General features: G+C 36.7%; 1 protein-coding gene across 1 annotated transcript in view; it reads left to right on the top strand.

Annotated features, from left to right (window-relative positions):
- The first annotated feature begins 4034 nt into the window (after positions 1-4034).
- LOC107683428 (collagen alpha-4(IV) chain-like) overlaps positions 4035-12689 on the top strand; it is a 47030-nt gene continuing 38375 nt past the window's right edge. Inside the window, exons 1-4 of the mRNA XM_016479479.1 lie at positions 4035-4093; positions 6860-7025; positions 7845-7890; positions 11997-12068. Coding sequence (XP_016334965.1) covers positions 6982-7025; positions 7845-7890; positions 11997-12068 — 162 coding nt within the window. The 5' untranslated portion in view covers positions 4035-4093; positions 6860-6981. The remainder of the gene's footprint in view (positions 4094-6859; positions 7026-7844; positions 7891-11996; positions 12069-12689) is intronic.

Raw genomic sequence — 12689 nt, 5'->3', positions numbered from 1 at the left:
TTCAAGTAACTATGAAAGTAACGCATTACTTTTTAATTTACAAGAAAATATCGGAGTTACTTTTTCAATTGAGTAACGCCAGTTACTTTGTTTTTCCATTTATTGACTTACAGCTCTCCTGTCCCCATGTTGAGAGAAATTGGAAGTAAGTGCAGAGGTGTTGTGTGCACTCTGTAAACATGATGCATACTGTAGTTCTAGACTAAATGTGAACATGCATTTGATTTACTGTACTCATCTCACTTGCACAAAAATAGATTCCGTATTCCACAAAATAAAAACAGTGCAAAGCAAACTAAGGCCCAATTCTACCCCTTACTCTTTTGTTTTATGTTGTATTCAATCTTGTGTTCATATGTACGGTTATGTTCTATGAAGAAACGTTTGCAAAAAATCGCTATGATAAAAGTTTGCTAATGTTATTGACTGCACGACAGTTCCCCAACATATTTTATTGATACCCGCTGATTTGGCAACATAAATACTTGTCCGCTGACAGGTAAATTATCTTTTACCGCACGTCTGAGTTTGTGATAAACATTGGCACATTTTCTTTGATGTAGGAGCTAGTGACGATGTATGATGACGTGTAACGGTGTAGTAGTGGTGTCCCATTTCTTAGGGGAATATTTTTAGCTCTACCCCTTGACACTCTGTTTCAAGGGGCAAGGGCAAGGGGAAGGGGAAGGGGAAGGGGTAGGCGTAGGGGTTGTAGCGTCTGGACCAATCAAAAACACAATTTTTCATTTGATTTAACAAATCAGTTATTCATTAGATTAACAAGTCGTCACAGACCCCTCACCCAATAGACTGGGCGCCAGGATGTCTGCGAATGACCACAGGCCACTGGTTACCATGGCAACCCCGACACCTTTGCTAAGACCAGAGCCATTTACGACCTGATGGAATGTGAGTAGGGAAAATCACTGCATGTTCCATAGCAAGAGGCCCCTGAGAGTTCAATTAAATATCTACAGCGGATCTAAATATTTATAATTAATTATAATTAGTTATGATTAATTATTCATATTTCCCCATGAGCTGATTCGCTACAGGGTAGGGGAAGGGGTATAAAATAGAATTGGGATTGGGCCTAAGAATATTACCCAAACCTGCAATAATTAAATATGTTAAATAACAATGTATTTAATCCCATTTTATTAACCAGTGTTGCTGCTGACCTTCGATGATCCAATTCAGCAATACTAATAATAAGCAAAATTGACTTTAGATAAACATAACATTTGTATTTCATTTTTTACTGCTGAAGAGTGTTGAACTTCTACTCCTGTGTCCTATTCTTCATGCAATCAAGAATGGCGGCACAATTGAAAGGTTAGTTTGAGCTGCGCCCTCTACTGTACAGATGCGAATTTACATTTCCTCCATGCCATCTGGAGTTTTGTGTGAGGGAGAAAAATTCCCCACTCAGATTTTGCTCATGTTCATGTGAATTTACTTCACAGGCTAACAGAAAATGTTGGACAAGAGTTATTTTTTTCGCTGAAATTTCGCTAATGTGGTTGCACTTTTACAATGATTTCTACAGGGCCATGTCACGCTGAAGTAATGGCTGCTGAAAATTCCACTTTGCATCACAGGAATAAATTACATGTTAAAATCTATTAAATAGAAAACAGTCATTTCAATTGCAATAATATTTCACAATATTTGTACTGTATTATTGATCAAATAAATGCAGACTTGGTAAGAATAAGAGACTTTTTTTAATGATTGTTAGGTGGTTCTGGGTGGTTGCTAGGTGGTTTCTTACAGGCTAAAGTCAAAAGACACCACTTTCCAATTTTCTGTGTTATTCTGGTCTCAGCACAGCCTCCTCCTTCAAGTCTATAGGATGTCACCAGTTTCATTCTGCACCAGGCAAAATTGTTTGGAAAATTGTCTGATCACCAGCATCTTCCCAACATCCACCGAACACACACATCAATACCACTCTGACTTCCTGCAGCTTGGAATGCCTGAGCTCAGTCAGGCCTTCTGATTGGTCAAACACGCATAGATAAACGTGGCGGGGTCCATACTGCATCTGTAAATCCCTCAGTGGGCGACGATGGGTCCTACTGGCTTCATATGAATAGAGGGACTCTGAATCAACAGGCAGGCTGGACAATGAGCTGAATCCAGGGACTAAAAACACACAGATCACATTCGGGATATAGGATTAAGTTTTAGCAGTGGAGAAGAGATGAGAGGAGAGAAGAGACAAGCTTCTTGTGTTTCCCTCTGCTCCTCCTTCTCTTCTTCACCATATCTTCACCCTCAGGGCTGATGTAAAAGTTATTGACTTCTTAACATTCCTGGCATTTCCACCCCACCACAAAAAAAAAACTCGGACTTTCTCTGTATTACTTCAAACATAAACACGTTGCTAGTTGGAATCATGTTTTGGCAAACTCTCTCCTTTGAGACAACGTAATTGACACAACATGGAAATCCCAAATCATGTGGTCTAAATCTCTAGAAAAACACACAGTACAAATAACAGACTTAACCAAACCCTCTCACCTTCACTACATGAATATAATCACATTCAAAGCTTATTCTAAAGCTTACTCTATAAATGTACCGTGTTTGTGTGTATGTCGGAGATGGAAAGTGTCAGGCAGAGGGCGTAAGAGAGCGAGACAGAGAAGAATGTGAGAGACCTGGGTCTGGATAAGGGGCAGCAAAGACAAGACAGCCTGCATAATCAGATGTCTGCTTCTGATAATGACAGAGAGAACGATTAAAACAATAATGGCCAAAGTCTGTGAAACAAGCTCAATATCAATCTTATGTTACCATGGTACATGTTGCCTATAGCCTACTGGTCGAAACATTGAGCCACATTCCCTATCCAAAAATGAACTAACCGGAAAATACATCTGAGAAGTGAAGCTGATAGCATATTGTCACATACACGACTTAAAGCTGTGAAATTGGAGCTTTGACGTCACTATTGAGCACCCTGGAGTCAAAAGATGTCAGTAGACCATAAATGATTTCAAGAACACAGTCAAGTCTTACTTATTTCATGGGAATTTCTGTCCAAGGCATTATCTGTTCAAGTTCGTCTCGCGCATCTGAATTGTGGTTTGGCGCACATAACTCCGGCTACTATAAAATACATTTCTAAACAAAACATTTGTCATATAATCAAGATAAATAAATGTGTAATAAAATGATAAACAGTAACGATAGTGATATTTATGTACCGTCTAATATTAATCAAGCGCTCGAGCAGCCTACTGTTACTATGGTTACCATCCCAAGTAAACGCAACTTCTCTACGCGATATAGTGGAGTCTGACTTTTGCGGACGCTGAAATGTTGTTTGAAAACGCTCTTATATGCTTCAGTTTAATGCATACTATCCCGCATAGGCCTAATTCAAAAACACATATGTTTACGATATTAGGATATTTTTCGTAATAGCTTCTTTACAGTGCTCTGACATATCTGCTATCGTTGTTGTCATGGACCAAGACTTCTAAAACCAGTCATTAAAATAGTTGAGTTATGAATGAAATAAGTCCTCTCTCCACATACTTGAATAAGTTAGACTACTTCTTCTTCGTTAAAAAGATTCGTATTCAAAAATAAATGTTGGAGAAGTAAGTTTTTAGTTGACAGTCTTATATTAAACTCACCCCTTTGGTTTGCGCCGGGGTAAGAAGTCCCAGCAACATCATCCCGAAAAGTGTCGCTCGCAATAGGCAAGAATTCATTTTCTCATCTACCGGACCCTGCGCACAACTCCCACCGGTCCAATCGGCAACTACACGTTATTCAGGGCGTCCTGAAGGGAATAGCAAGGTCTCCAAATCTGCCTCCGGTGGTGCCACCTGAAGAACCACTGCGACCATCTCAGATATAAATCGTAAACTTGTAGGCTACTTAAGAAACTGATTTAACCTTTTTATACTGTCCGCAGTACCTGCGTTGTAATTTTGTACACGCAATGACGCCATGAAACGCAGAGTCGTAGCTGCCACCGGATCACTTTTGTTCGTTTCTGTTAAAGTTTTCATCGTGCACCTTCTCTATATGGAATTGTATTTTACCACGGTGGCGCAGGAAACTACGGGAGCAGGTGAGGAGTTTGACTTCGTTTTTGTTTGCTTGTTGTAATTGGGTGTTTGGGTAAAGGTCTTGCACTTGAATGTCTTTTAAATGTTGCCTAACAGCGCGGTAAAGTTAGTTTTAGGTTTGATATTCGCTGGATATTCGCCTAGGCTGCTTTAGGGACCGTCTGCAAATTTACCTCTCAGTACAAAACGTAGTCCAATAAATAATACAAATTATGTTTACAACGCGATAGTAAATGCCTTGTAGGCAAACTGACAGGAAATATTTAACCAATATGTCGCCATAGACAATATCTCCCTTACTGTATGTACAGTACACAACTATTTTCTTTTAAAAATTACTATAATTCACCAAAGGTTTTTTTTTTTTAATGTCCCAAAGGTTGTAGTACATTTGTAGTTACAAGACTGACTTACTACTGGTGAATTTTTTCCCAATATCTCCCTTACTGTACATACAGTACATAATTAATTTAAAAAAAAAACATTGTAATTCACCAAAAGGCTTTTTTCATGTTCCAAAGGCTGTAGTACATTACTAGTAGCCAGACTGACTTACTACAGGTGAAAGTTTGCCAATATCTCCCTTACTGTACATACAGTACATAATTATTCTTAGAAAACAATTACTGTAATTCACCAAAAGGCTTTTTTCATGTTCCAAAGGCTGTAGTACATTACTAGTAGCCAGACTGACTTACTACAGGTGAAAGTTTGCCAATATCTCCCTTACTGTACATACAGTACATAATTATTCTTAGAAAACAATTACTGTAATTCACCAAAAGGCTTTTTTCATGTTCCAAAGGCTGTAGTACATTACTAGTAGCCAGACTGACTTACTACAGGTGAAAGTTTGCCAATATCTCCCTTACTGTACATACAGTACATAATTATTCTTAGAAAACAATTACTGTAATTCACCAAAAGAGTTTTTTCATGTTCCAAAGACTGTAGTACATTTGTAGTTACAAGACTGACTTACTACAGGTGAAATTCTGCCAATATCGCCCTTACTGTACATACAATATATAATTAATTAGTGTTTTGCTTAATGCGCGTCTGCAAAAATATAAACCGACGATGCAAATAGCTTATTGTCAGTAGCGTATGGTCAAATGTAATAGGCTACCATGAATTGTAGCAGTTAGAAGTTAAATACAGAGGTGAAATCACTGTATACATACCTGACCACCACCTTCCTGAGGTGACAGAATTTGTACGTCTCTGGGTGAAATATATATAGGATTTATGGGCGGAAACAATTTTGAGGTAATAAAGCAGAAGTTAATACAGTTTGATTTGTGATGTTAAATGACAGCTGAATCAGCCGATTCTTAGGTTTCATTTCATATATAACATCCACAGAAGTTTGTCAGCTACTTTTGAATGGAAGTATCATCATGGCTGAGCAGAACTTTTCAATTTATTTCTGGTCCCACAAAGATTGCACAAAATGGGACAGTACATAGGCCATATTTGCTACAGTTGGCACACACATTGTCTGTGGTGTTTTTAGAATTTTTAGCCAATGTTTTATGTATTTCTGTATGAGTTTCCTAGATTTATTTATTTTTTGCTATTATGCATTACATTTGCTATATTTTTACCATTTTGAAATTAAATGTTAAAAATGAAATGTGAGTGAGTGAGTTACATTGGATGGCATAATAATTAGAATACCACAATAAATTCAGACACAAAATGTATATATCCATCAGTAGGTTTCCAAAGATAATGGGATGGGTAGTAACAGCAGCACTCTTTGTACTTGACATTAATTTACAGTTTTAAGATCAGAAATATTATATCGGCCATAGCGATAACTGTTTGTTAGTAATAATAACATTCATTGGCAAATCAGGTCAGAAAGTATATGAGAAATATTTTGGTTTGCACGTGCAGCAGATGTCTGGTAAATTCAGCCATGAATGTATGTAATGATTTTAATGTGATAATATATCCTGGATATGCACCCATCTGTCATGTTGTCAAGTTTGTTTGGTCATTGTCCGTGTCAGTGAGTTTGCTTTAAAGGGGTCCTATTATGCTCTTTTACAAAGTCTTGATAGCCGCCTGCGAGCTTCAGTGTAAATATTGCGTCAAAATCGAATCAATTTGAGCTCGATTTAAACCCGGATGATTGTAACCACTCTAAGTTCGTCTGCCTTGGGAAAGCTAGCATGTCTCCGACATAGTGATAACACTCATTGCCTTCTCTAGTCTAGTGCAGCTCAACCAGGTCTCGTCCCATTCGTCGGTATTTGTGATATCACAAATCCCGGAAAATATGCACTGTAGTCCAAACGAGTCGTTCGTTGTAGTTTTTGAAAAGTTATTTCTGTTAAATAAAATATCTCCTTTTGAAGTGGACTTTGAGCTTTGTAACTTTGCAGATCTTTTTTTATGCTCAAACAGCAACATTACAGACTAACTAAAGTTGAAAAAGTGAAAAAGCATAATAGGACCCCTTTAAAATCTTTTTCAGTCTTGACTTGTGTGCCATGAAAAAGAAGCCATCCTGAAAGATCAACTTTGTCTCAGCTCCATCTATTGAATTGATTCAGTCAGTCTCTTTCATTCACACCCCCACTTCTTACATCACCACCTCCACCATATTGTCAGCCACTGGAAATATTGTATATTATATAAATATATCTGTAACATCTAAATGTATATCTGTCTGCCTTTACCTAATTGTCACACCATTGTTTATCCATATATTCCTGCAGCGATTTACCCATCCATTCATCTCATGATTTTTCCCTTAGGTGGATGAGTTGTCCGTGGGGACATCAGGAGTCATAGCTACATCACTGACCACACCATTCTGAGGCAGTGGATATACAGTATATATATCAACAGGTAGCACATGCCCTGAGTGGCCGCTGAGATGACACGCCCCCGCCGGATCGCCTTGACCAGCCTCCTTTTCTTGTAAGAGTCTCCATTGTCCCTAGTATTCCCATCATCCTTGTTTGCAGGCTGTCTTTTGACATTTAGCATAATTCAACTAGATCAAACAAATAATCAGTTGATTAGATCCCTACATCTAATAACACAATTATGTATTCATCAAAAACATCTTATCTTAAACACTATTCTCAGCATTTATGTTTGCTGTCACCTGGTATAGGTAATGTTGCTTTTATGAGGATGTCACATAGACAATTGCATATAATACCATTAAAAAGTTTGTGGTCAGTATTTTTTATTTTTTTTTAGAATTCAGCAAGGATGCATTAAATTGATCAAAAGCAACAGTAAAGACATTTTTAATGCTATAAAAGATTTATTTGAAATAATCTTGAAAAAATGTATCACTGTTTACAGAAAATGAAGCAGCACAACTTTTTTTCAGCATTAATAATAATAAGAAGAAATGTTTCTTTGAGCAGCAAATCAGCATATTAGAATGATTTCTGAAGGATCATGTGACACTGAAGACTTGAGTAATGATGCTGAAAATTCAACTTTGCCATTACAGAAATAAATTATATTTTAAAATATATTAAAATAGAAAAGTTTTTTTTTATTGTAATAATATTTCACAATATTACCATTTTTACTGTATTTTTGATCAAATAAATGCAGCTTTGGTGAGCTTAAGAGACTTCTTTCAAGAATATTAAATAATCTTACCTACCCCACACGTTTGAATGGTACTGTATATGTCTCCAAAAGAGCCACCTAAATTCTTCTTTTGTATTGATTACTTATGTCTTATTCAATATGTCTCATTCATTTATTTTCCAGCAGGAGGCTTTTATTGGCATTTATGACGATACACACAGCATTGGGGGTGAGTATTATCTTGTATTATGTTCATAAAGTTGTCTTAAAGGGGACATAACACACACAGTTTCACCCAATCTCATGTTAATCTTGAGTACATATAGAGTAGTACTGCATCCTTCATATCTCCAAAAAGTCTTTAGTTTATCATATTTATAAAAGAAAGTTACAGCTTTACGATTCTCTCCGAAAACAGCCGAGCTCCTGGAGGCAGCACGGCATGTGGATGGAGCTAAAGATTGACAAGCACTTGAGCTCCGATTGCCAACAAAACACAGACATTTGAAGGAGTTTCACTTACCATCTGCAGTTCTGAATCATAACCGGGATCTTTTATAGCTGGGACCACTCCATCTTTCAGTATCAAACGATGTGCAAATACAGCGTCGAACTGTGATTCACAACTATTCACAATGATAAGATAAGACTGCTGGCCAAGTCAGTAAATGTACTCTTGTACTTATTCACATATTAGAGTCTGACCCTCCTATCTCTTCTTCTTGTCTTTGTGTCTCTTTGTCTCTCTTTCATTATCTCTGCGTTTACATTCCTGCCAGTGTGCTTGTTAGCTCACGTGTATGTCTTTGGATCTCTCGTGGCCTCAATATCAAACGTCTAGTCTGGTTTGCCACAGACTGTGCAAAGGATGGAAATATATTGTCAAAAGCCCTTGAATACATCGAGAACAGGCATCATATATACTGATACCTATCAAAAACATGGCAATTTGTCATGTACGATACATGATGTGTAAAAAGTCATGTTATTTGTAAGTGCTAGGCTGATCTTGGCCTATAATTGTAGCTGGAATAAAAGTGCTATTTTGCATTGTATGAAACCTGGTTATTCATGATAGCACCTACGCTTAAAGGGGCCCAATTGCCCACTTTCCACAAGTTGGTATGATTCTTTAGGGTCTTCATGAAATGTCTGCAACATACTTTGGTTAAAATTCCTCAGTGGTCATGTAAAACAACACCATTTTTACCTTGTCAAAAACAGCTCTGATCACAGAGCAGCCATTTCGGTGCATGTCTCTTTAAATGCTAATGAGCTCTGCTCACCCCGCCCCTCTCTTCCATGGAAGAGGAAAGGTGATTTGCATATATTATAACAAATATAAAGTGTGAGACTTACTTCTTATAGAGGTGCAGCTGGATCATGAATAGTGGGTACTGATACATCCTTTAACTTTTTAGGAAAAGTTTTAACTTTTTAGCAAAACCTGCCTTGAATTGTCCCTCATTCAGAAAGCAATCTGGAGTAAAATGATTTGCGCAGACATAAACAAATTTAACTTAGGTGTATTCGGTGGCACATTACCATCAAAAACAAAACTAATCCACTTCGTCCTCAGTGGCTCTCATGTCGGGAGATAATGAAGACTCTCATGTTTACTTTTACATCCAACTACAAAACACCTGCATTGCTTTCAAGTCTTTGTTTTCGCTACAGCTGCTCGAGTGTGGAGAAAATGGCGGACAGTGTATAACCAAAGAGGGCGGAGATATGCTAATACGGGATAAGTCGTGGGTGGGGCTTGGGCAGTATGACGTCATATTGCTCAGAAAATCAAAACTGCTTGATTATTGAGACTGTTTAGCTTTTTGGGGATTAAAAAAATAGTGAATGGATTTTTATCCTTGTAGGGTGTTTGTGTCCACTCACTGCTGAGACACATATGTAAACACCATGTAAAAGTGAATTTTGCATCCGATGTCCTCTTTAAATAACTAGGTCATATTTGACTTGCTAAGTAGGTCGTATTTAGCTAGTTTATCGTAAGCTTCTTAGTTTAACTTGTTATGATTGATGTTTCAGACATGCTTTTCCTCATGGAACATTCAACAATAAATTAGTATAAATTAAAATATTTAATAAACTAAATTTCCAAATATGACACACAAATAATCATTAATTAATAAACAAATAAATAAATAAATGTAGTTATTTATTTGTTTGTTTGGCTTGAAAATGTTGAAAATTAATAAATCAAATTTCTCAATATGATACACAAATAATAATAACATAAAATAAAAGAATATTTAAATATATCAACTGTATTTATTCATTCATTCATTAATTTTTATTTGATTGATTGATTGTGCAAAACTGATTTTGATTATAGTTTTATGTTGAAACCTGATATGCACAGGGACACACAAGGTGACACACACAGTTAATGTAGATTTATTTCATGCTGGAGAGCTGATAAAATGTTATTTATTCACATGATTGTCTCTCTTATAATGTAAAAAAAGTGTAAATGTAATTAATTATGTATATGTGAATGTGTGTGTATAACCACCCAGAACACCATAGCAACCGTATAGCAACATACTAAAAGCCACACACAACACCTTAGCAAATGCAGCAAGTGTATGAGTGTGTTTCACTCCATTTCTGAAACTATATTTCTGTATTTTAGGGAGACAAGACAGAAAGGTGCGAAGGTCAAGACTGCAGCCTCTGCCAGTGTTTCGCCCCCAAAGGAGAGAGGGTAAGTCCATTACATAATTTTGACTTTGTGGACAATATGACATACACCATAGCAACCGTATAGCAACATACTAAAAGCCACACACAACACCTTTGTGGCAGCCACCCAGAACACACTAGCATTGTGATGGTGGCTTTCCACAGGCAAACACTACTCATCTACATAAATGTGTAATCTAAGGAAAGCACTAAAAACAAGCAATGAATGTTGACTTCTGAAACTTGAAAATATAGATACAGATAATTTGTGAGTTTCCATCATGAATGCCCAGTGTATATGAGCCTACATGTGTATGAGTGTGTTTCACTCCATTTCTGAAACTATATTTCTGTATTTTAGGGAGACAAGACAGAAAGGTGCAAAGGTCAAGACTGCAGCCTCTGCCAGTGTTTCGCCCCCAAAGGAGAGAGGGTAAGTCCATTACATCATTTTGACTTTGTGGACAATATGACATCATAATCAATCCAGAAATATAATGTCTTCATTTTGACATTATTCAACACCAGACAAGATTCTAGTGTTGACTGACTGCACTTTACACTTGTCTAGCTGTTCCCGGAAGGCCGGGTTTTTAGACACACGGTATGTTTGTTTGTGTGGCAAAGAGAGAAGTCTCCCCATTACAGGAGCTCTTAATCTCATTAACTAAGTCTCTCTCTAATCGTATTTATTCTGTTTTCGCACAATGTTTAATTCATGTTCACGCACACTCACTGGCACACTGACCCAGTTTCATGCCAGTGATTCATGCCTGTTCATGTCTGGTCGTATTTAGCTAGTTTATCGTAAGCTTCTTAGTTTAACTTGTTATGATTGATGTTTCAGACATGCTTTTCCTCATGGAACATTCAACAATAAATTAGTATAAATTAAAATATTTAATAAACTAAATTTCCAAATATGACACACAAATAATCATTAATTAATAAACAAATAAATAAATAAATGTAGTTATTTATTTGTTTGTTTGGCTTGAAAATGTTGAAAATTAATAAATCAAATTTCTCAATATGATACACAAATAATAATAACATAAAATAAAAGAATATTTAAATATATCAACTGTATTTATTCATTCATTCATTAATTTTTATTTGATTGATTGATTGTGCAAAACTGATTTTGATTATAGTTTTATGTTGAAACCTGATATGCACAGGGACACACAAGGTGACACACACAGTTAATGTAGATTTATTTCATGCTGGAGAGCTGATAAAATGTTATTTATTCACATGATTGTCTCTCTTATAATGTAAAAAAAGTGTAAATGTAATTAATTATGTATATGTGAATGTGTGTGTATAACCACCCAGAACACCATAGCAACCGTATAGCAACATACTAAAAGCCACACACAACACCTTTGTGGCAGCCACCCAGAACACACTAGCATTGTGATGGTGGCTTTCCACAGGCAAACACTACTCATCTACATAAATGTGTAATCTAAGGAAAGCACTAAAAACAAGCAATGAATGTTGACTTCTGAAACTTGAAAATATAGATACAGATAATTTGTGAGTTTCCATCATGAATGCCCAGTGTATATGAGCCTACATGTGTATGAGTGTGTTTCACTCCATTTCTGAAACTATATTTCTGTGTTTTAGGGAGACAAGACAGAAAGGTGCGATGGTCGAGACTGCAGGGTCTGCCAGTGTTTCCCCCCCAAAGGAGAGAGGGTAAGTCCATTACATCATTTTGACTTTGTGGACAATATGACATCATAATCAATCCAGAAATATAATGTCTTCATTTTGACATTATTCAACACCAGACAAGATTCTAGTGTTGACTGACTGCACTTTACACTTGTCTAGCTGTTCCCGGAAGGCCGGGTTTTTAGACACACGGTATGTTTGTTTGTGTGGCAAAGAGAGAAGTCTCCCCATTACAGGAGCTCTTAATCTCATTAACTAAGTCTCTCTCTAATCGTATTTATTCTGTTTTCGCACAATGTTTAATTCATGTTCACGCACACTCACTGGCACACTGACCCAGTTTCATGCCAGTGATTCATGCCTGTTCATGTCTGTACCTGAGCAGCTCCATCCAGGTGTTGGCATAATGCAGTTCTTGCCATGTTCTTAGAAGAGGGAAAAAAAGATTAAATGTGTTAATGATTATTTCAGAGGCACGAATGCTTCACTTCGATTAAGAGCAGTTTTAGAATAGAATGTTACAAGGTGTGTACCAGTGTTAATTTTGACAGCAAATTTAGATTTAGATTTAGTCATAGTCTTTTGACTAAAATGCCATTTAGTTTTAGTCATATTTTAGTCATCTGAATTGTTTTAGTTTGT

The sequence above is a fragment of the Sinocyclocheilus anshuiensis genome, unplaced genomic scaffold, assembly GCF_001515605.1.
Source record: "Sinocyclocheilus anshuiensis isolate Anshui unplaced genomic scaffold, SAMN03320099.WGS_v1.1 scaffold1170, whole genome shotgun sequence".
Taxonomy (NCBI): domain Eukaryota; kingdom Metazoa; phylum Chordata; class Actinopteri; order Cypriniformes; family Cyprinidae; genus Sinocyclocheilus; species Sinocyclocheilus anshuiensis.
The sequence above is the reverse complement of the archived record's forward strand: the minus strand, read 5'-3'. Positions and strand labels throughout refer to the sequence as shown.